This window comes from Vanellus vanellus (genome assembly GCF_965231255.1).
Source record: "Vanellus vanellus genome assembly, chromosome: 6".
Taxonomy (NCBI): domain Eukaryota; kingdom Metazoa; phylum Chordata; class Aves; order Charadriiformes; family Charadriidae; genus Vanellus; species Vanellus vanellus.
This window is the reverse complement of record NC_138911.1, coordinates 52,968,827-52,994,004: the sequence shown is the minus strand read 5'-3', so window position 1 is coordinate 52,994,004 and position 25,178 is coordinate 52,968,827. Positions and strand designations below refer to the sequence as shown.

Sequence of the window (25,178 nt, the reverse complement as noted above, 5' to 3'; positions counted from 1 at the left end):
CCTCACTGGCCCTGACCAGCCTCTCCCACCCTGCCCATGGCCCAGGACCCCACGTCAGCCCCCCCTAGTCCATCAGTCCCTGTCCCAGTGACACCACAACAGGGCTGCTCTCCGGCTCCCCACAGCCCTGCCCAGCCATGGGCCCATGTCCTGGCCCAGCCTCAGCCCCCTGGCCCTGCCTGGCCAGCCCAGGACTGTATCTGACCCCATTTTTTCCTCAGTAGGGTCTGATCCAGACCAACCTCACCCTCAGCAGGTCTCCAACAGGGGTCTGTCATGGTCCCTCACAGGCTTGGTTTTCTCCCCAGCCCTCCCTGCTGAGCACAGTCCCACAGGACACAGGCCAAGGCACACAGCTCTACCAAGGGGCCATCTCACCTGGTCAGCTTTTGTCCTGATCACCTGGTGCCTCCCCCAAATGGCTGGCAGCTGTGAGGGGGAAGAACAGGGCCTGCATGTGGGGCTGAGAGCCACCCCGTACTTGGGGGGCTGCTATGGGGGCCAGGCTGGGTCCCTGTCATATGGCAGGAGCAACAAAAAGCTCTCTCACTTGAAATGCTTGGGATCTCTTCTTATACAGCAGCCTTTTGACCTCTGCAAACACTTCCCTTTGGTGTTGCAAAGTGCTAAATCCCAACTTCACCCCAAACCACCAGCCATTAGTTTCTGTGCCTTGTAGCAGTGCTGCTCATCCTGCCCTTACACGCTCTGAAAAGGTGTTTGGGAAAAAAAAAACAGTATGTTTCATAATGTCTCCTGGTTTGTAGTATTAAGCAAGTAGTCATTTTGGTCAGTGTTACCTGAAAAAAATGAATCCACACACATATGATAACATTGCTATCTTTTATTGAATAGAAAAATATTGGTATCTTAATTTTTAAATAACTTACAAACCATTTCTGGGCATGAAAATAAATGGATTGTATGCTATTAATACTCTCATAGCTTCTCGTCTGTAGGAGCCAAACTTGGTGACGATAGTGCTTTTATAGGATCAGATTTTATACTTCCTTATTGCTTTCAGCATACTGCACCAATCTTTCTAATAGCTGGTTGATAACTGAATCTCTATCAATGAGAAAGTGTCATCAACTGAATAGGTAATTCAAGAAATAGTGGGAAAATCACTTCAAAAGTCTTGAATCTCATAAAATGTGAGTTTTGAATGATATATTATCACAGTTACCTATCTTCATTGAACATTAGCCTAATCCCTGATGCTAAGCTTATGTACCAATTCCCAACCTCTGCAAAAAGCAAATAGCTGTTAAAGTAGAATATGGTGATGGAATACAACACTTAAAATGCAATCTAAACGGTTCATACAGCTACATATATTAGCCACACTAGTATTCATTTCCTTACAGGTCTTTTAATGTAAATGTACTTCTACACTGTACCCCTACTGTTCTAATATCTGACTGCTGCAAGAATCAGAAATGTGGGCTCTCCAGAAGGCTTTAGAGAGAGCAGTACGTTATTTTAATGGGAAAGAGCTGGCCTAATATTTAGGCCCCACAGTGCCAAAGGCCAAATCCTTCTTTGGTGTAAATCTGTCAGTTTACCCCCACCTGAAAAATCTGTTCATGTAACTGCTTCGCCCTTAAACAGCTCACAGCATTTACCAAAGCTGAAAAGGAACTTGGTAGTTTGCATCTGTTTGTAACAAACCTGTTGCTTTCCTGAGCATTTGTCAGTGGAAAAGAAAATCTTTAAATGTATTATATGGTTGCAGTATATACACATACATTTTGCTTTTTCAATAAATATTCTGTTACAGAACCTATATTGCTTTTAGCACAGATATATTTCTAAAGTAAATTTGCTTTGCTCATGTACTTCCTGAGCAGTAGCATGGGAAACAGTGCTTAGGCGAACTGCAGAGGCTTATTGGTCTGGTTATAAGTCCTTAATGCCTCCTGCTAAAGAGAAAAGTGTAAAACCTTCACATTCATTTTTATAAAAATGTATGTTTTGCAGGAGAGGTCAATTTTTTTCTTAACATTATCTGCCTGGAAGAACAACAATTCAGAAGCATTATTTTATATCAGATAGCACAATTATTATTTATGTAAACATCATTTTTTTAAAATCTGCTGCATTCTTTGCACGATTATTGTTCTGCATTAACTAAACAGAATCTTAAAAGTGTGTGTTTTTTCCTTTTATTTGCTTTTTTTGGCATTTTATTCCAATTAAATCCTTTTTAAGTCTTTCAATAGCATTAACCAGATGGGTCCCAATATTTATTCTGTTCCTTTTATTCTGCAAGTGGTAACTCTGCTGGGCACTCTGGGACTTGTGTGAGACATGTGAGCCTTGCTCCTGTTGTACCTGACCAGGAGGGAACAGTTGCCCTCCTGAACACCTGGGGGAACTCGTGCTGAAGGACTGTCTTTTCTCAGTCATGCCTAGCGCGCCTTGATTTTTGTCTTCTTTCCAGTCACAGCAAGACTCACACCTCTTTCATGACTCAGATCTGCAAATAGTCCTGACTTTTTGTTTTCCTATGTGCATGCTTGGGAACGAAGCATTTAGGGACCTCTGATTTGAATACTTTTAATTGCTTTTCCTTGGGCTTTATTGTTTTACTTTTGTAATCATCTTTTTGTCAAGCTATTACAATAATAACCAGGATGAGGACATATGTTGGATCCATATAGCACAATAATATATCTTCTTAATACAGTTTAACATGCTACTTGTTTTACACTTGCTTTGCACCTTGAGCATATGTCATCATTCTGCTGCCTTTGGAGACACAGGCAATAGCTTTTTTACTTGTCTCTATAAATATCATTCAAAACCCATCTCATATGGTTTAATGTTTTCCCTTTAAAATAAAATATACTCAAGACGTTTGTGGTATTACATCTGCTAATAACACTGTGTTTCTGGAGTGCCTCAGAGTTATCGCTAGCTGTATGTATGTGAAGTATTATTCTTTGTTCAGATTTTCCCCTGACCCTGAAATATTCTGATATTCTTTCCTGGAATACTCTGATTCTGATTAGTTATTAGAGTATTTGTGCTGGCAGCTGGACTGAGTCAGATGCAGAGTCCGTTCCCTCTACCACAAAACCTGTTTAGTATTAGAGGTTTGTCATGGTTACAGCCTCCTGCTCATACTTTTTGTTGGTAATGAGCTGGGAACACAACTGTTTGGACTCTTTGGAAGCATTCAAGGCCAGGTTGGATGGGGCTTTGAGTAACCTGGTCTAGTGGGAGGTGTCCCTGCCCATGGCAGGGGGGTTGGAACTAGATGATCCTTCAGGTCCCTTCCACCTCTAACTATTCTATGATTCCATGGTTTGAACCCCTTGGTTATTTTCAACCACATTTGATGTAGGGATAGAAATATGAATGATATTAAATTTCTACAAATTTTGTGAACAGAAGTGCCAAGGAGAGAAGTGTGCCTGAGGGAAGGGCAGGGACAGCTGTTACCTGGCCTGTTAGCAGCCTGCCCAACCTGCAGCTTAGGTTGCACTGGCCGGGGGAAAATGTAGGAGACAGGGGTATTAAAAATGTGGGAAATAATTCGGATATCATAGTGGGCTTGCTATGGCTAGAGGAAGGAGCTGAGACTATCTGAATATTGGATATTGGATATCCAATAGGGGTATTGGATTAAGGTGTCATTGGGCATAGAAAGAAAGGGGCTGGATTGCTTTGCTGGTCATATAGGGAATATGTGGATGTTACAGTTATTGCACAGAACAAGTATAGGGGACATCAGACAAAAATCTGTATGCAAACAGGTATTGTTAGTTCTGCTGCTCACAGGAAAACTTGCTTATGGTGATTTATGCTAGCTATGTTAGTAGAGAGGCTTTTTAAGTAAAGGGAGGTCTGAGCAAAATCTTACAATTTCATCCTAAAGCTCTCCCAAAACTGCCCATCCCTGTGAGCATCTGCTCCAGCAATGTGCAGGGGGTCCGGGCACCCAAACCGCTGGCTGGGCAGCAAAACATCTGTTGGACACCGGGCAGACAGCCCAAGGCACAGCATTTTTCTGCTGCCACCATGCCTGAACGCGGGGCTGTGGGTGGGCGCCCTGGGACACGCTGCCTGGGAGACACCCAGCATGTGTGGCTGCCTGGCTGGCCAGCCTGCTCACCGGGAAAATCAGAGCTGGATAACCATGAAAACAAACTGCAAGAGCAGGGAAATGCCTCGCTACTGCAAACAGCAACACTTGAAGGATGGGGCCAAGCACTCCTTTGAACCCTCCAGGCATGGAGAGGCCCCCAGTTCAGCATGTGGAGCAGGAAGCATCTGGTGGCCATGTACAGGTCGAAGGAGGCATTTGGGGTGACACGACCACATTGCCCACTTTCTGTGGAGCTGTGGTATAAGGGGACCATCAAAGCAGGCTGGTGTTGGAAACATAGTCGCTGTTTTAAAGTGGCCTATGGAACCTGACTGAAAATAACTCTAATTTGAGGCTCAGTCACCTACATCATCTAAGTCTTTTGGAAATATTATTTGGGAGTAACCTGGTCTGTTTAAGATACTTAAGTCCTTCTCTTCCCTTTGGAAGAATACTCCATTCCTGTAATAATAGTGTAATGTGCTTTGATTATCACGTATTCCCCTGCTGCAGCTCACTATGGCAATAGGATTGCCAGGATGCTGCATGCAGTAGGCTCTTTTTCTTACACACTTAGGGACAACTTCTTGAAAAAGCAGCCCTAAATCTTCCCACTTTACCATGCGTCTGAAAGGAGACCAGTGCTTCTCTTTCAAAAGTCCCAACCTACATCCAGTCCTCATCAACATCCAGTGTTACTTCCTAAGGGCAGTAAGAAGATGAGGAGTATATTGAGTGAGTTTTCATAATTTTCCTCTCTGCGGTCCTGTTCTACATTGCCTCTGCTGTTTGCTATTATTATTAACTTACATTTGCTTCTGGAGGCCCCATTTAGCTCTGTGCTGTTCTGTGCTGGAAACTGGTTTTTGCAGTTATTACTGCATGATAAAACTCCCCTCATCCCCCCATTCAAAGTTTATCAAAATCCAGAGAGTGATGGCTTTACTGTATTGACCTACTTCCTACAAAGTGGATTTTGTATATTTGATGTGTAACTCTCCAGGGGTTCAGAGCAGGAGCAGCACAACTTCCCTCCAACAAGCCTTAGCTCAGGCCAGCTTCCCTGCGAGGAAGATTTCCTTATGATGGGTATCTGATGAGAACGCAAAGTATATTTTACGCCTTTTTTTTCTGTCAGACAAGCATTTGCTAGTGGACCATAAGCCAAGATGCCTTAGACAAATGAATAATGAACTCTTGCACATTCAGTACATTCATTATAAATCCACAAGGTTTGTTTGGGGATTGAAGCAAGGAAGTTTCTACGATCTGCTGGTCACACGGCTCTATTCCTGCTGTCCTCACAGAGATCAATGTTTCAAAAAGATGACAACAGCCTGACACATCAAGGGAAAATCGTTCTTGAAAAACCTTTTCATCATACCAAAAAAAAGTTGTTCTGTGTTTCAGTACTTTTGGCCAATCAGGTTAAATATGTCTAGCATAATCTCATATAAAATAGGATTTGATGTACAAACTTAAATTAAAATTGAACTCTTATTTCTAGAAAGATATTCTATGCTGATGATTGACTTTTTTTTTTTAAATGGATTTTAATCAGTAGAACAGAAATATACGGTATGGAGGAAAAAAACAACCTAAATCCTACCATGTATTGCCAAAGTACTTCTGTATTTTTCAGATTGAATTCTTCCAGGTAATCTTTGAAGTAGTTTCATCTACTTCTGTAGCTCTGGGAACACAATTATTTTATAAGATGTAACTGTAAAAGGACAGAGTGGAGTTTTGTGTTGGTAAATCAAGATTTAGTTTTGTTTAATTTTAGCTATTTTTTACCCTACTAATCAGTTGTGCAAATTCACTCAGATCTGAAAGTTAAATCTTTTCTGGCTCATATCTCACGACCTGGAATAAAAATATTGCAATTGCAGCTTACTGTCATTTACACTTGATGAAACTAACACAAGATGAGTGCAAAATTGATTGGGAAACAGTATTCAGACAACAGTATGTACAGAGTGATAGTTTAGTTTCAAACCAAAGGAAAGTATCTACTGGGATCTGCAAGACTTGCTCTGGGACAGTATGTTGGACTTGGATGATGGAACAGACAACACAGTTTTTAAGTCTGAAGATGATCCCAGGCAGTCAGAGGTGGCAAAGATACTGAAGGACTAGGATTCAAACTGAAAAGGATATGTGAAAGGGATCTGAAAAAATAGAAGCAATTCAACAACAATACATGTAAGATGGTACATAGGAAGACTGGAGGTATTGTGTAGACTGGAGGCACTGCAGTTTAGGTAACAGTTTTGCAAAAAAGAATTTGGCATTAATAGCACATAACAAACTGAAGATGAATCAACAGTGTTTTAGAAGAGCAAGCACCAGCCTAGAACCTAAATGAATAGGATGCTGTACGTAAGATGTGGAAAATAATTGTGCTACTCCTTGCTCTATTAATAAAATATTTTCTGTGTCACTGTATCTGATTTTGAGTACAAAACTTCAAAGGGAAAAAGGGGTTCAAGCAGGTTCTGGAGCACAGTAGAGCAACTATAGAAAATATCATATATGGAAAGGGATTTTTCTAGTCTGGGGTAGCAAAGACAGAAAGGAGATATTGCAAAAAATAGAATAGGGAATATTCTGTTCTCTGCATGGTTGCAATGCAAACAATGTGCCTCAGCTGTAGCGAAGGAGATTGAAATTAAGCATTTGGGAAAATGTTTAAAAGTAAAATTAATGATGCTCTGCAATAGGTTGCCTGGAATCTCTAATGCTGGAAATTCATTAAGAACACAACAAAGTTCTCCATTTTCTTATCATCATAGACTCTGGTCTGCAGATACTAATTCTTGCTATTGCACAGACCTGTTAGATGGTGTCAAACAAGGACCAAATCTTCTGCAAATATGGTGACACATTTCTGTAGTTTCAGTCGTTTAAGCACAGGGTCTTTAAGCCTTGGGCAACCAAAGAAGGTAACAGAGCTCAGGGCAGCTAGCAAAGAAGCTGATTGAGCTATAAATAAAAAAGTTAAAATCCTGGCAGATTACAGGGATCTTTTTTTTAAGCGAAGCTAGAATATTGCAACACTTTCGTGCTTTGCAAGAACTGGCATTTCAGAAATTTGTAGAAAGGTCAGAAAATCTTACTGCTGATATGAAACAATTTCTCAATCAAAGACAATACTTCTACTAAAAGCCAGATACATTATGAGACAAAAGCACAGGTCTGTGATCACTGGACCACATGAAGCTGTGTTCCCTTCGGGTCTGTGCTGCAAGTCTGGGGAGGTATTAGCTCTGTTTGACACTGTCTTGGCTGTCAAGACATTCGGGACATTCTCTCTTTGTGCCTCATTTTCGTTTCCTCCTGACCTGCTTTGTGTGGCTTTTCTTGTATCTAATAGGTTGCGAGCCTGCCTCTCAGACTTTTTCTCAGGTGGGATGCCACATTTATCAGAAGGTGTAAGAAGTCAATTCTGTGTGAGACCTCTCCCCCTTTGGCAATTCTGTTTCAAACTGGCCAATGTTTTAAACAGAGCAGAGGTGCACAGACACACATGTACACTCTGATCCCATGCACTTTGTTTCCACAAGGCATCAGGCAAAAATGCGTTAAGAACATCTTATTATTGACTCTGATACTGGTGGGAGAAAATCTACTCAAATGCCAGTGAAATCATGGCTGAGAATCTCATGAGTTAAAAACCTTTAACTTCTATGCTGTGGTTGTGTTTCATAGCAGCCATGAAGATTAGTCCTTATCAAAGGAAGAAAACTGAAGTCAAGACTATTGTTTCCCTAATAACGTAGGGAAGTCTAGAGTGTTACTGGTTGTTACTGTGCTCACAGAGCAATGCAGACCCATTCATTTATAAAAAATATAGTAAGCCAAAAGCAAAAAATATCAATACCGTGAAGCTGAATCAACTCATCAGCCTTTGAAGGCTTTGAACGTAAGCATCCATGCAAATTGCAGGCCAACTGGATGCACAAAAAGAGGCAGAATATCCCTTCCAGCTGCCAAGGAGTAAAAGACACTTCTGCTTTTCATCCAAGTACCTGTATGAGATACTTTAATTCCAACTTCCTTAAACCTGTCTTGCTACTTTCAGTGGAAGTAGGAATGAAAAATAATAAAAGCACATCTTTATAATTACATTTAACTGATGAGGCATGGCTCTGAATCCATATTGAATAAAGAGGTGTTTGTTTTACAAGAATCCTTTTTTGACAGTAAGTCCATTTTCAAGTGCAATATTCAACAGCAGCAAACCCCATGGTATATTTGGCTAGGAGAAGGATTTGATGAATGGAGACAAAGATGAATGGAAAGAAACAAAGGAGGGAAGAGGATCTTGCAGGTATGGACTGAGGGAAGAAAGTTGAGGGAAAGAACAAGCTGACAGAGGCAGTCAGCACAGAGCAGAACCTGCCCTTGCAGGACTGCAGGAAGTTTCAGGGAAAATGTGATATTTGTCAGAGTTTTCCAGCTGAGGAAATGAGCAACTACAAAACAATTCTTAGAGATAATAATCTGGATACTATAAATTTTAAATAAATCTTCCTTGTAAGTAGATTATTATTTTATATAACAAACAATGGCCCCCAGGTAATAAACTGCTGCAGCACACAGTACTGCATGAGTAGAATTAGCATTTGCAATGGTAAAAGCAGCGGCAGAAGCAAACCAAAAGGCTAGTCAACATTTCGTTGGATTATTTTGTAAAGTGAAATTACTTCTTGTGAAAAATAACAGACAAAGAGCCCAGTAGCAAAGTCTCCATTGATATCAGTGCAGCAGAATCAGTTCCTGAGCCAAGAATGCAGCCAAATCCGATGTGCAGAGCCAAGCCAAGATGCTATGGGTTGCTTGCCAAAGGGGTAATACCCCTGCCTAGGAGCCTAGGGCTGACAGACTGACTGACCTTTTCAGTCCTTGCCATCTCTAATAAGACCACCAACAATAACAATACCTAGGGATCAAAATACCCATCTGCTATGTACTAGGCTGAGCAAAGCAGCTGCCTAGATGCTATTTACAAAGAAACGTGTCTAACTTAGAGCTACTCATTTGCCCAAATGCAATAGCTGCAGAGGAAGGGCTGTGACTTCCTCTTGGTACGGTCAATATTTCATGGGAAGGGCACTTTCAGCACACTGAGAAGAGAGTGCTACAGGCAGAAGCAGCATCACCCAGCAAATTACAGATATTTCCATTGAGATGGGCAGGAAGTAGCTGTACTTGCTTTGGAGAAGGGTTTGGAGACTAGATGGCATCCAGAGGCGGATCCAGAGTACATTATTCTGTGAATTTCTGAACTGGTGGTTCTGGACAGCATTACCTCAGTTTCCTTCTGGCCCTGTACCCTAGATGCAGACAATATGACACTCAGAGGTTAATAGCCAGCAATTGCTGCTACTGCAGCAATTTGGACTGTACTGGTCACAATGTGTCTACCTGACCATTGCAGAGATGTGAGCAATGGTGAGTCCAGCCTTTTTAACTCTAACAGACTTAGCAAAGCACCCACTATTCAGACCATCAGCTTGTTTCCAGCGTTTAGAACAGATGAACAAATACAGCTTTAAAGTTCTTTGATTTGAACTGTGACTATTCACTAAGAAGACCAAACCTCTTTGGTGAGCTGGAGAAATGAAACTATGACGCAAACTTCAAGTTAGCAAAAAGAGGAGGATTTTAGCAGTTCCAAGCAGTACATGTAAAGGTTACGTAAGACTATTTGAATTCTTCTGCATGTGCATCTTTTTTTTCTAAAGCTATCAAAAAGCAAGGTTAAGTTTTCTCAGATAAGACCACAAACAGAAAACACTGACAGTGTTCTATTGCTTTGAAAAGGGGAATAACTTTGAAAGACATTTCAAAAGAAAAAGTTGAAAACTAGGCCATCTTGCCTCGCTCTGGGAGCTTCTGCATGGACACCTAGTAGGAAATCCATTTGGAATCCAGAAACTGGCACACTTGCTTGGAAAGAGAGCCCGTTAATTCTAATTTTAATCAAACTTTCCCTTTCTAAAAAGCCAGGCAGCCTGAGGAAAAGGATATTTCATTTTAAACAAATCCCACTAGTACGCCTCTCAAAATCTTTGTAAATGTATGTTCTTTATTCTATTATTGCAAATTATTTAAAATAAGGAAAACTATAGGCAAATACTAGAGTGGAACTGTAGAAAAACATTATATAAATTAGTGTATCTATTCCACAAGATTGTTCTTACATTTAGTAATGCTTTTAAAAGTCTGCAGTGACAGGGTTTTTCTCTGGTTTGATGTGAAGCAGCTCTACAAACATAATCCATATCTAAAATCTTCTGACTACTAGGATCTCAAGTGCCATTCTTTGAGTTCACACTGTGTTTCTCTTGACTCCAATAAAGAGTAGGACTGTGTTGGTCCACTTAGATGAGCAATGGCTTGAATTTTCCTAGTGAAATGTGATCTTTTGGGCAGTAAGCACAGAGTATTGCATGGGCATTGTTGACAGGAGATGTTTGGAAAACAGGGAAGAGGGAAGGGATTGTATTCTTATTTCCTGGATTAAGCAAAACACTACTGTGAAAGGTCTCAAATAGTCAGATTGTACTGGTATATTAGGCAGTATTTTCAGCCCAGGGGAAAGAGAACACTTTGTGATTCTCTACAGCTTGTATGTGAAGTTGTACAAAAGAACTTTACTGCCTGAAGAGTTCAAGGAATTAAAGCATTAGCCAAATGTTAGTAACCTAACTCAAAACAACAGATGATGCAAACTGTATTGATTGAAATGCTGACCCTTCTCTCAGCTAAGGCTCACTGAGCTGCTGTTCCCAGAGCAGGGACATCGGCAGGTCATAGCAAACAGCTCCACTTCCACAGCCATTGGAGAGGAGTCATCCAAACAACTTAATACCCTCCACCTCCAGAGGAAATTTATTCAAATAGAATGTTAATCAGAAAGCTGTTTCCCCCACTTGACCTCTTTCTCTTGATTAATGCAGTCTGAGAAATAGAGCTGGTTTGGTTTTCATGCCCAGCCCAACCTTCTCTTTGTTATTCAATTTATAAATGTGTCAAATATAATTAAAACCAGCAGAGGCCAAGATTAAATCAAACAAACTGTAAACATTGCTTGTGCTATTTGGTTGATGCAAAGCTTTCACTATAAAAGGCTTTTAAATAAATGAATTCAGATTACTGTGCTGCAGCGCTGAAACCTTGCTCCAAGTGTTCAAACTTTTCAGGGACACTGTCAGGTCAACTTAGATTCAAAACTTAAAACATGGCTGAGATTTTGAAATTGCCTAAGGGAATTAGGTACCTGACTTCTACTGAAAGTCAATGAACAATGGGAAGTGAATTGACTTTCAGCAGGAATTAGATGCCTTTGAAACACCTATGTCCTTCTAAACAGAGGACCATGTTCTTCATAGAGATAAATTAATGCAACTCCTTTGACACCTACATACCCAGCAAAGCATCCGATACACAAATTTTACAAAACCTAAGACTAGCCAAAAAAAACCCAAAAGCTACCTTTACTTATTCAATTGTATTTTGATTAGTACTAAATATTGCCTTTTAATGTGCAATAATTATATTGTACAATAATGATATTATTAAGGGGTGGCATAACTATAAGTCTAACTTCCAGGAAATTAGTCCATTCAGGACTTTCAGTTTCAGTCTGCCAGGCTGAAACTTGCAGTTTAACCCACTGATTTTAGGGGTACTCCTGACCTGTTGAGTGCAGATTCAGAGCCTCAGTACATCGAATGTTTTCCCCAAAAAATTTTTGCATTAAAACCCCCACACCTTTATGTCATTAGCCATCATGCAAATTAAAAGAAAGCAATGGGGAAACTCAGAAATTTTGAAAGCAAGTTTCTGTCTTGTTCACTAAGATCTCAGTGCTAAGCAATATGACATTAAAAATTAGATTACACAGCTTTGAAAATAGTTCCCCGGGTATTTGACACTATTTCCTTTAATTCCTCATTACTACTTTAAAAAGTCATGCAAGGAATGCGATGTTGTCTGTATTTTTATTGTATCTTATTTTTCATGGAGGATGGGCATTTGTCACTCCTTTGCTAAATTCTGGGGAGTTTTGGCATGTGTATGGTTATATCTCCACATGTTTTATGACTTTAATAAGCTGATGCTACATTATGAAATGAGCTTTTTGGGATTTCCCTGTCCAATGCCTTTAGATAAAACAACTGTAGTAATACCATTGGACTGGAGTCAGAAATTTCCCTTTGCTACCTAAAAAGTCTTATTTATCCCCAAATATTCTCTAAGAATTTTACTGGTCTCCTACCTACAGCGACCTCATTCAATGTTCAGCTTCTAGAGGAGAAGCTCAATGACAAAGTCAAAGGTCTTTTAGGGACAGGATGACATCATGATACAAGACGGCAAAGTCACAGAATGTACTGGTCCTTCATCTCTGAAACAGCAATTCACATCTGAACAGAGATGATTAGACAAAATTAGTGCACTTATTCCCTCTTTATCTTCAGTGGACATGAAATCAGACCACAAAACCGCTGCAGAGTGCCTTGCAACTGGCAGGCTTGGGTCATGAGGAATACAGTCCTTGAGAGAGTAGAAGGTCAGGACTGATCAATGAAGGCCGAGCTAGCGCACACCAAAGATCTCATACAGCCACGCACAACCTGTTTGATCAAGGCTACATATTAGTCCCTTGCTTTCATAACCACAGATGTTTTCAGATCTATTGAAAATAGCTGATAAAGATTCCTCTGTGATGACGAGTAAGCGAGCCCTGGTATCACAGAGAATGGAAAGGAGCAACATAACTGTCTCATGTCTTGGCAGCAATTGAAACTATCTGGAGACCATCTTAGCGATGTGCTACTGGGATGTGTCATATTCTAAAAGCTAAATAATCCTGTTGAATTGACTAAACAGATTGTAATGTTTTATCTCTTTCCACCAGTGTATATGTTGTCTCCTTCAATTTGCTTTCTCACCTCTTTGCTACCAATATTGCACTGTGTTTAGACTTCCAGAACCAAATTTTGAAAGCTAATTAGATATGGAAGGATTTGAATGAAAATCCTATATGGAAGCCAGATCCTTCATTAATGATGGCACAGAACTATATAATAAATGAACTAAAGAAACTTGTATGTTTTAGTTATTTGTCTAAGGTGATAATGTGCATTGCTTCAATCACCTGGAAAAGGGAGAAGTGTTGAGTAACTTCTGCTGTGTTCGGTGCTCAACACAATCTGACATTTGCAACTATGAGTTACTAATGGTCATAAATGGAGAAGTAAGCAATTTTCAAGACCATGGCTGTTCTGCCTGGAATGACAACCCTGCTTAAGCAATGAGTCAAGTCCTAAACTCTTTTTGCTAGTTGGCAGCATAAGGAACACCTTTGGAACAATGAGATCTTTGGGTTATAGGCAGTGAATGGAGGCATCACTGAATGAATTTGGAAAGAAGACTTCAGAGCAGTACTTTTGTCTTTTTATATCCAAGTATTTTTATTCGGTGAAGTTGAGACAAAGAAGGTCTTGGGAGAAAAAAAAGGTGTAACAATGTAATGGATCTTGGGTACTATAACATCATCTAAAATCACTGAGTGGCAATTTTTGCTAATACATAACTCGCCCCCAGAAACAAGTAAGACTGCTTTTCTCACCAAAGTTAAGGTTTGGGAGCTGATTCAGATTTTACATGGATGCAAACATGAAGGGATACTAATAGGGATCACTGCTGCACAGCTGACTTGATACCAGAATTTGGACTAATGGCTTCAGCTTGAAGCTCTCCTTGTAACTAAGGACAGCAGTTTCGACTTTTAATCGGGGCATTTTAGCTGTAATATGTCAAAAAGAGTTTGCAATACTTTTCAATAGTTAAGTACAGTTGTTTAATCTAATATCTGGCTTTACCTTATTATATGAAAGGATTCCAAGAGGGATGATTTTGTTTTCAAAATCAAATATTGCTTAAAATGAGTATTAAAATGTTATCCTACAGTATTAGGAACCTAAATAAAAGAACTTTTGGCCAAAAAAGAAAAAGGATATGATATTAATGAATACAAATTAAACTGAAGAGGCTATCTGCATTGTTCCAAATGAGAGAAATTAAGAACTGCATATTGGTGTTTTAAATTCCCTAAAATTATAGTATTCTGCAGGGTTTTCTAGCTGTGAAAAAACATTTAATCCTGATGCATGTTCTGCGCTCTTCAGGGGGAATTGGATCAGGTCCTTTGTGACCAATTCTGCGTACTTACACTCTCATGTACTGTTTAGCTTTAATGCATTGCATGGTTAAAGGAGAATCGGGAATTCAGCTCAGTCTTCCTTAAATTCTTGCTAGACTTTATGTTAATTTAATGCCTTATTTCTCCAGTTACCTAATACAAAATCACAGTCATTAAAGATCACCTTGTTTCCTGTTTTCATATTCTTCTCACTGTTATTATTCTTCTCATTGAAGTCTCCTTTCTAGTCATAATGAACACTCAGAGCATTTCATTGAGAAAAATGAGGAGTTAAACACTTTCTATTTCCCTAATCAAGACCCTGTTATTATCATTACTGAAAGCCAGAAAAACAGTTGAAGAATGACAGAATTACATGAAAGGTAAAAAGGACACTGCCAAAGGGATTTTGTGATCACATTCGCTTATAATAATACACTGAATGTTGGCATGGCAATCTAACTGCGTACTAAAGCCCGTTGTGTAAACTCAGTTACTAGTTGCATTACATAATGCTGATGCTCAATTGCATCAGTCACAATTGAGCATAATACGAATAGAAATTTGGAGAAGTCTGATTTTTATTGTGGAATAATTCATACAACTCGTCAGCATGGCAGTTTTCAATTTAATTTGATATTTTTGAAACAGAAAGTCACAGTGATTCAATTCTAGAAGAAAAAGTAGCCTAGAAAAAAATCACGTTTTGCAAATGGACAGAAGAAAACAAAAGCAGGACAAATTTTTATTCTATCACTTTTGACAGTATCCTTTTAAAGGGAAGACTAAATTAAATTCTAAAGGCCAAATTCTCTTCTCATTCACATCCCAATAGCTCCAGAGTAGTCCTACCAACTTTCACAGAATTACTCCAGATTTACACAAATATTAATGGCAGCAGAAGCTGCTTTTCAAGCCAAGCTGTTTCACAACCAGAATACATTTTAAGAAGTGATATATAAAAGAAAATAGTTTGTTTTTTTTTTTTACTCCATTAAATTAGATCTGCAATATCACAGAAAAAGGCTGATTCCTCTTTTAGTCTCAGATAAGCTACTTTCAGCAATCAGGTATGAGGAGAGTAAGACAGAAAGCTCAGAACAATCGTCAAATTAAGAATGTGTTCAGTAGACACACTTGGTTTCTTCCCATACTGCAGATTTCTTATCCTGAAATCTGTATTTCACATAAATGGAGGAGAACAAGACATGGAAAGTTGATCTGAGGGCTAAATTAAATTTCTCCTGCAATGACCTGTTTGAGGAACAGAAGGAAGGGGAAGAAGGAAGGCTGAGAATGGTGCAATTAAAGAGCAAAGACATTAAGTGACTGCCCCAAAAAAGTGTCAGAGGTCTTCCAACGGGAGGTATGCCATTCATATCCATCCCACCCTCTGGCAATACTCTCTCCCTAGCTATTTCCACTTGATTCACATTGTTTCTATACTTGTCGAAATGGTTCACACTGTTTCATTGTTATTACTGTTATTATTTTACCACTGTTATTATTTTACCTATCCACACTTGTCTCTGCCAGTCTGTTATTCATAATTGCCAGGGCTCCAACCCCACCAGAGAATCCATTTTGCTTTGAATTAGAGCTCATTTGCCTTGGATAGCCATTAGCAGTTTCTGACAGCTGTTTCTGCATGATGGCCAGTGAGACTTTATTGGAGGCTAGGAAGTCTTTCATGGAGATCATCTCGCCTGACAGCCGGCGTCCGTCTGTGTCACTTTCATTGACAACATCAGTCTCGATGGAGATGTTTCTCCGGCTGCGCACGTTTCCTGGCATTACCACATTCCTCCGTGAACGAAATAATTTTCTTTGGCATCTGTGGCAGCACCTGCAGTCCAGCTTCTTTAATATCCAGTTTATGGATTGTTTGATGACAATAGAGATCACGTTAAATAAGGAATAAATGCAGCACACCCCCATGAGTATGAAGACAAAATTGCCAAAGCGGTAAAGGCCTTGGCTCTCATATTTGATGTTCTGGCTACTGACCAGATCACCGAAACCAATGGTACTGAAGGCCACGAAGCAGAAGTAAAGCGAGTCAAAGTAACTCCACCCTTCAATCGGTGTGTACATTGCAGAGGCACAGCACGAAATGATGAGCGATGCTACACATAAAATCAGCATGACATAGTACACAGAGGGCTTCCAGCCAGCCAAGCTGTCCACCTCAGAGGTTCCTGAGCCCCGCCGGCCATTGTGAGGGAGGACCCCTTTCCTCCTCAGCTGTCTTTCGTGGCAGGACTTCATGACGTAGGCTATGACAGTGATCAAGCGCTCCAGGAACAGGTTAAAGAACAAAATGGTCCCTGCACATCCTATAAGGCCGTAAAATATCAGAAAAATTTTGCCTCCAACGGTGGCTGGGGTGGTCATGCCAAACCCTGGAAGACAAAACAGAACAGTTGAAAAAAATAAACCTGTAGTTATCATGTCAGGAATTTTGTCACATGCAAGACTGAAGAACTGGAAGCAAACCCCTGTGGTACAGCTCAGCTCTGAAAAAAAACAGGATAGTCTCCCCAGCTGTTACCCACTGGTGCTTGACCATGCCCCAGCAGTAAGGGGATGGAAACTCATGCCAGCATTTCCTCTAGAATCAGAATGAAACAGAAAGATGAAGAAAATGCACTGGAAAGAAAAGAAAGTTTAGTGGAGGACTGAATTTTGGTCTGGTTGCTAGGCTTGCTCCATCCCCCTTTGTGCCTCAGATCACTTCCAGGCTTAGGGGTTATTGCACCCGCTTTCTTCTCTCTGGTGCTGTTCTGCACCATGGGTGTGACCCAGGTGTGGCTCTTGCCTTGCAGGGGTCCATCCCCACCACATCTTTGTAACCCAAGGTGAAATTTTTCTGGGCCTCACTTAGTTCTTCCTGTAAGCGCGGGTGGCACATCAACCAGCAGCCAGCACCCACCGCAGCGCAGCCGGGGAAGCCCAGGCTGGGAGCACATACTGGAGGAGGCAGCCCCTGACAGGGTCAGCAGCCCCTCGTGGGGGTCCCCAGCAGACATCAGAGTTGCCCTGTGTCTCACCCTGGTGTCTGCCACCCATTAGCAGCCCTCTTTTAAATCAGCATTGCTGAAGTTTTCCTATTTCTCTGTGGGCCACTCCACAGCTCAAGTCTGTATGTGAGTCTTGACAAAAGTCTCCTCTGGTCTTGTCCCCTGTCGTGGGATTTCTCAGGTCAGAGGTGCTTCAGTCTTCTCTCAAATCCCTCCCTTCCTAAAGCCTGCAAATAGTAATTTTGTTTTGGTTAAAACTGTTGAAATCTTGCTTTAATAAGATATTACTAAAAAATAAAAAGCATGTCCAGAACATCATTGAGCAAATTGGAGTAATACTCATGATAAATAACTTTGCTGCTGTTTTATTAGGATTAATAAAACTGACTAATTAAGCCAAAACAATCTTGCTGAGAGGATAGAAAAATCATCTTGAACACGAGAAACGGTTATTTGTTTCCCTGTCTTTGTAATTCTGAGATGCTAATTATGAAATAAAGACATTGGGCTCTGGGAAATAAAGGAAATCATATTCAGTGTGATATGCTTGTCCTTGGAAGACTGACAACTGCAGCGTGAGGAGACCATGTTTCCAACACTGCTGAACTGCACTCATCTTCCCTTCACTGGAAACCTGCTACCAGCACAGATTCCTCTCTAACACTGCTCCTGCCTCACACAGCCCTCACCTTCACCCCTCCTGCGTGACCCCCTTGGAATGACAGCCCTAAGCGTGGGCTCTACGGGGTCGTCAGGTCTTTGCCTGCATCCACAGCCAAACTGCAACATCCAGAGGACCTACAGGAGGCTCAAGCCTCCTCATCAAATTTCTGTGCTAGAGACAGCTGGACTGCAGTGCTGTGCCATGAGGAACAGCACCATGAGACAAACCACATAGACAAAACGTTCTTTGTGACAAGAACTTTTGCTGTTGTTCCCCTTGACACACAACTATTTCCACTCACTTTCTACCTTCCCGTTCTGCTCCATGACCTGATCCCTCTGTAATCCTAGTTGTGATCCTTCTTTTCTGTGCAGTCTGGCTTATATGCAAGTCATGACCTCCACCCTGTGGACAGACCCATAAAGACTGATGGACGAGGGAAACATCTCGCCAGCTGGTGGGATCTGCCCCAAGCAGCAGGTGGGGATGGAGGTGGGGGCTGTCGTGTCCCTGGCCCACCTTGCGTTTTGAAGAAGAGAACTGGCTGCAGGCTGGGCAGGGGCAGAAAGGTGGGGAGCCTCTGGCACAGGGCGAAGGGTGGTGAGGAGCGGCATGCATCTCCCACAGCATAAAGTGAAGGCCCTGGGAAGAGAAAGGTAGTTCAGGCTCACACCTCCAGTGCGGCATTATGCCTCTGGGATGCTTCCCACAGGGCCCTCTGGGTGGGATCCTGCTGCTAGCATGATGGCCAGAGCCTGAGTGCCTCAGGTTCATCAGTTCAGTCGACTCGATTTTGTCTCTGAGCTCACTTCTGCGTGGGTAAAAACCCACTAGCAAAGGCTTCACAAAGGCACTCACTTGGGGGTTGGACTAGATGACCTTTAAAGGTTCCTTCCAACCCAAACTATTCTATGATTCTATGGATCCATAATTTTGAAACAGGCATGACGGGAAATGCACGATGAGCTATAAATATCAAAAGATGCAGAACATTGATCCAGAGAGGCAGTGAGGCTCTAATGGTGTCTCCACCCCTTGTTAGCTCTTCCTCTTCAGCAGAGGCACTGTTTTGACCTCCTGGAGTAAATGCAATTTTTTTGTTCATTTTTCTATTTACAAATCTCAATATGTAGCAATCAATACTTTCATTTCCAAGAAGCATTAAAATGAAAAACCTAAATGCAGTATAAAGATATTAATTAAACAAGTATTTTCCTTCAAAGATAATTTGTCAAAAATGAGCCATAAGCTTTTAGTTACAGAAATAATTTCAATTCTTGAAATGTCTTGTATTTCCATGTATTGGGACACACTATGCCTGGTTAACTTTGACCATCACAGTGTTTCTATTTGAATTTCTGCAGGACATACTGATGTGTTGTGCTTTGCTCTCTTTTTCATAGGAATTGCTGTGTGTCTTTTTACTTGCTGTTGACACTGAACTGATATTTTCAGCAACCCTTGATGGCTGTCTTGGAGCTCTTCAATGGCTGGCTGTAGTTACAGCTATCTTTTTCCACATGCGTTACTTTGCATGTCACCACTGAATCTCATCTAATTTTTTTTGCTTTTTTGTTCAGTAATATGAGATTCTTCAACAGTTCATTACAGTCAGGTTTAAAGATGTCTATCCTGAATACGTCTCTGTCCTAAGGAAATGTTACCTATTTATTTATCTCTTTTCTTATATTGTTTATGACTGTTGAAACGTGCAGGTGTCAGCAAAGAGCCTCAGAGACACTTCTGAGCAGAGATCTGCTTCCATTTTGAAAACTGAATATTGATACCTAGACTTTTCTTCTATTCTTGTTAAACATTTATTTATCAACAATAGGACTCCACTTTTCATCCTACTAGAGTTTTCTTTATTTCTTTAGAGGCTTTAATGAAGACATTTGTGAAAAAGCTTTTTGAATGTCCAGGTACGCTGTAATGTTTGAGAGATGAGACTTCCCTCTGCAAAAGCGGCATCACATTTTTGAATATCCCAACTGATTATATTCTTGTTTACACTTTCCTAATGTGCCTCTATGGAAGACAGACTTGCTGGCCTGTGGTTTACAGCAACATCTTTGCAGCCTTTTCTAAAAATGGTTGTAAAATTTGCTATCTTTTGTTCTCCTTGCACCAAACCTGATTTTAGGCTATAAACCACAAATAGTTAAGCAGCCGTTTCACATTTGAGTCCTTTTATAAGTCCTGCATGAAAAACTTCAGTCCTGGCAGTTTGAAAGACATTACTCAAATATGAGAAATAGAAGAGAAACCAACAGTCAAATATATAGAGGGGAAATGACTTAGGGAGCAATTAGAGCAACAGTCTGATCCGTATAGCCCAACAGTGAAAGAGAAACAAGTTAAATTGGCAGATTGGGAAGCAAATACAGAATAAAATTATGAAATCACATAAAAGAGGAAATAAAAGCAGTGACTGACACTTGGAGATTATTTGAAAAGATTGCTTCTTGTGATGAAGAAATAAAAACAGGAAACAACTGCAGGAAAACAATGCTAGTGATTTTTTTTATGGTATGACAGAACGCTGATGAAATTTAGTGAACTTTATTTTACAAGTTGGGTGCCATTTCCTGAAAAAGAGTCATTTCAAGTAGAAATCAAGATTATAGTTAATCAAGTGGGAATCAGATCATTCTGAGTTGGGAAAATTGAATGTTTTTAAGGTACTGAAAAGTGTTTCAATTGATTTGTTAGATATGTCTGCAGATATGGCACTATATTATCACCATTGATGCATGACAAATCCTAACTTTACCAGCCCAGCAATGAAGAAGGGCTTCTTAGTAAAAAATTCAGATTTCTATTCTGAAATCAGTATGATACCATTTGCCTGTGTTTCATGATCCATTGACTACTATAAACTGGTGTTGTCTTTCACGGAATCACGGAGTTTCAGAGTTGGAAGGGACCTCTAGAGATCATCTAGTCCAACTCCACTGCAAAAGCAGGATTGCCCAGAGCACATTACTCAGGACTGCATCCAGGCGGGTCTTGAAAATCTCCAGAGAAGGGGACTCCTCAACCTCCCTGGGCAGCCTGGTCCAGTGCTCTGTCACCCTCACCGTAAAGAAGTTTTTCTGTGTATTTGAACGGAACTTCCTATGTACCAACTTGTGCCCATTGCTCCTCGTCCTGTCACTGGGAACCACTGAAAAGAGCCTGGCTCCATCCTCCTTCAACCCACCCTTTAGATACTTGTACGCAATAATAAGATCTCCCCTCAGCCTTCTTTTCTCCAGGCTAAAGAGTCCCATCACTATTTCCTAATATTCAGCTGAACTGAGCATCTACATTCCTTGTAGATTCAATTTTCCTTCAAATATTGTGGTTTGGGTTTTTTGATATATTGCTTCAGCAACAATTCAGATTTGTTTGCTGAATATTCATACTAATTCTGAATTTCTCTGCAGCAGAGCCACATTTTCAAAGGTTGGAAGGAATTTAAACTCCAGCTACAGTCAGTAGAAGTTTTCTAAAGCACTGCATACCTCCTACGCAAAATAATTTTGCAGATTTTGTCCTGGCAGCAAAATTTCTAATATGAAGTGCTTAGTGCACTGCAAAGTGCTCTAAAACCCATCTCTGTGTTCAGGTTATATTGTCATATTCCAAGAGGATACAGATAACTTATACAAAAGAACAATTAAAAAGTGTAAACACGCTGATAGTATAATATAATCATGCTTTATGATTTCCTGAAGCAAGTGCTGGGTATTACCAAAGAAAAGCAAGCAGCTGTAATTCCTATCAATAGGCAGTTTGATAAGAACTGAGGTCTAACAGGAAGTTCTAAAGCAGAAGGTAAATAATGACTAACATTAAGCAAATATTGATCTCAACCTAACAGTTACATGCTTATATTGAAATCCAAGGAAACAGGCATCAACTTTCTATAATTAAGGAACTAAAAAAAATATCTAGTTTCTCTGGTTTCTTTCCTCAGTACCTTGATTTATCAGCCTCTGAAAATCTAGAAAAGCTGAATTAAAACAAGCACCAGCCTCCAAAAGCCAGACCCTTGTGAGCAGGCTGTGCAGCCGTCCCACCCCGTTCTCACTCTGCCCACGTCCCCCAGCCCCATCACATCCCCATTCTCCAGACACAGCCAAGGGGCACAGCCCAGGGGACTCATGCCACCCATGTCCTGGCATGTCACACACACAACACACAGCCTCAGGGAATCCAGCTGCCTACTCCAGGCTGGTTTTAGGTCATTTAATCTTTTCTGTTGTAAACTACTCCAGCGCTACAATTGCTGTGTTTCTCCTGGATCATTACCCACACTGATGTCCCTCTGCCTGGTGGTACATGGTTCAGCACGTGTTTTAATTCTGGATGTCCTGACATCCACAGGTTACATTAATTAAACCTTCAGTTTTCATTTCCTGGTACATTTGACACTGTGAATGAGTGTGAGAAACAGTTCATCAATCCTAATCCCTCATGAACGAAGCCTGGAGCACCAAGTATAATGCGTGTAGGAAGACTAGGACCAGACATACACATTTTACAGTTAATTTTGGATCATGAGCTTGGGTCTTTCTACTGTTCTGCAAAACATCTCTCTTTTCTGAGAGGTTTCCTTTCCTTTTTGAATGTGTGCAGTTTGCTGCTCCTGCCTTTCCCACAAAGAGGAAGTGGGTAGAAAGAGGAGGTAACACTATAGCAACAATAATGAATCATTGTGATGTTAGAAATATAAATATCATCACAAAACAGCTTTGTGGTTTAACCTACAATCAGAGCTCTCTGTCGGTGATGTTGTGGCTGTATTCCTAATGCATTTTCCATTTATTTGATTTAATCTTTTCCTTTTTTTCTCTATCAGCCCTACTTTGGTCATGACTCACTGGGGAAATGATGAATTTCGCTAGTGGAACAGTCACTGGAAAATGAGTGAGGATCATGACAGGTGTAAACCAAGCTAAATAGGACTAAGACTTTCAACTGCAGTGAAAAGATCATCAAGCAAATAGTAATCAGGAAAGAGAAATATAGAAAGTCTTAGATACCTGCAAAGATGCTGACCCTCTGTCCCTCAGAAGCATTCTGCACTGAGCTATCTATGTAAGGATATTTTGTGCTTCTAAAAGATAGGCAGAAGAAACAACTCCAAGAGAAGTGGTACTTCAAAGACTTTACTGAGAAGATGTCCTGTACTGTGTACTGTTCCTACAGTGTGCAGACATTAATAATTTGGCAAAATTCACTTCTGCCATGATAGCCTATGCTGGTGCTGTCAGAGCACAATAAGTAGCCCTAGGAAAACTCTAGTTCTGCTGGAGTAATTGTCACCCATAGGAACTCTTGTAGGAAGAGCTAAAGCACTCTCAAATCATGTCACATTGTTCCCCTTATGACACTGCTACATCAGCAAGCTTGTAAGAGAGTCCTGTTCTGGAAAGGAATGGGGACATTAAGTCCTTCCCAGGAAGAGAAGAAAAAGACACATTTCTATGAAAACTTTCACTGTGTAAGAGGAGACGTCCATGGAAGCAGACACAGTGCTGTCACAGCTACCTGACAGCAGTAAATGGACTTGAGTCCAATTTCTGCTATGAAAAAAAAGTCTAGTGTGGTTCATCCAACTCTAACCATTCTGTGATTTTGCCAAGTGACGGCAGAAAATCACACACATGCATGGATGCACACCCCTCTGATTTCCCATCAGTGGAAGCTCGGCATCTGAACAGCGTGGCTGTCCAGTGAGACATACTTATGTTCATACATGTTGTCAGAACAATTCATTTCAACATCTTGACCCTTTCTCTGACTACAAGGGGAGCTAGCTGCGTCCTGAAACTCTCCTCTACTGCAACAATTATTTCACAAAATAATGTTTTATCAGGGACAGCCTGGTGCATGGTAGCTTGTATTTCACTGGCAATCCTATTTTCTTGTGCAGATGGCTACACGGTGGAGAAGGGCTCAGCCTGCCCAGGAGGGCAGGGAATGTATGGCTATAACAGCGCTCCGTTGTGATATATACTCTTCTGTTTCCAGATCTGCCTGCCCAAGTAAGCTCTGGGCTGTAGAGCTGTAAAAGCTGGAAATGTCTCCAGGGCTATTAGAGCTGAGTCATATCCACAGATAACATCGCTTCACTGAGTGACCGGCTGCTTGGTGACCTGGGACCCTGCCATGAGTGCCACTGCTGCTGCTTCCTTCTGCACTGGTCTGCACCCGCAATGTCATGCTCTGTCAGGCTGAGAGATGTAACCTTCTTCAGAGCTCCTAGCAGGGTTAAGTCCATTCATAAAGGGCAATATTGATGTTGAAACTAATGATACAAGATTATTTTGATGAAACAATAAGTGCATTTACCCAAGTGCAACCTACACTTGGGTTTTTTTCCCTCTCTAACTTGTTTGGAGAGTTCTCAGACCCAGCAGACAGCGCTCTCGCCGCTGTTTCACCAAGGCTGAAGGACAGGAAGGAGATATACTGCTTTGAGGACTGCGTGAGTCCCGTGTTCAGTCTGTCCCACCGTGGGGATACAAAAGACTTGTGTAAGAGATTGTGCGTGACATTCCTTTCCCTCTGAGAAAAGTCTTCTGAGAACCCAACCTTGTAACACAGATGTTGGTTAGCGTCACGCCGAGTGTGTGAATGGGACTTTGAGGGTAGAAATAGCAAAATCCTGGGGCTTTCACTGACTTGTTCTTGGAGAGCATAAGAAAAGCTGGTTTGTGTTAGTGTCTGTGAGGCAAGGTCTGTATTTAACACAACGAAGTTCAGCTCACAGTGAGTCACTGTTAAAACCAGAGTAGAGAGCTGGATACCCGTTACTGCCCTTCTTCTCTCATTTCAGGTATATAAACTGCATGTTATGCCTTAAACAGAAACCTAGCTTAAGGAAAGCTTTCAGTGTTCATAAATCTAAAAGACAAAAGTAAAAAAAAAGCTAAAGGGACAACACTGGCTGAAAAATATAATAAAAATTCATTTTTAATAGACAACATCTTTATGGGTCTGTTGATACTTCTGTTATAAAGTCTGTGTAGTCCTTAAATAATACATAACTCGTTGGAAGACAGCCTCTGTAATTTTCATTCTTGTAAGTTTTTAGTATAAGATAATTTATGGGAACTCTGCCATTCTGCTTTATGTAATTAAGGTTATATTTTATTTAAGGTTCATTTGAGGTCTTGTGTAAGAAATGTA

At 40.8% G+C, this 25,178-nt stretch overlaps 1 protein-coding gene across 1 annotated transcript in view; it reads right to left on the bottom strand.

Annotated features, from left to right (window-relative positions):
• Window positions 1–15,821: 15,821 nt before the first annotated feature.
• KCNK13 (potassium two pore domain channel subfamily K member 13) overlaps window positions 15,822–25,178 on the bottom strand; it is a gene marked incomplete at both ends in the record, with an annotated part of 63,901 nt that continues 54,544 nt past the window's right edge. Inside the window, one exon of the mRNA XM_082485437.1 lies at window positions 15,822–16,714. Coding sequence (XP_082341563.1) covers window positions 15,822–16,714 — 893 coding nt within the window. The remainder of the gene's footprint in view (window positions 16,715–25,178) is intronic.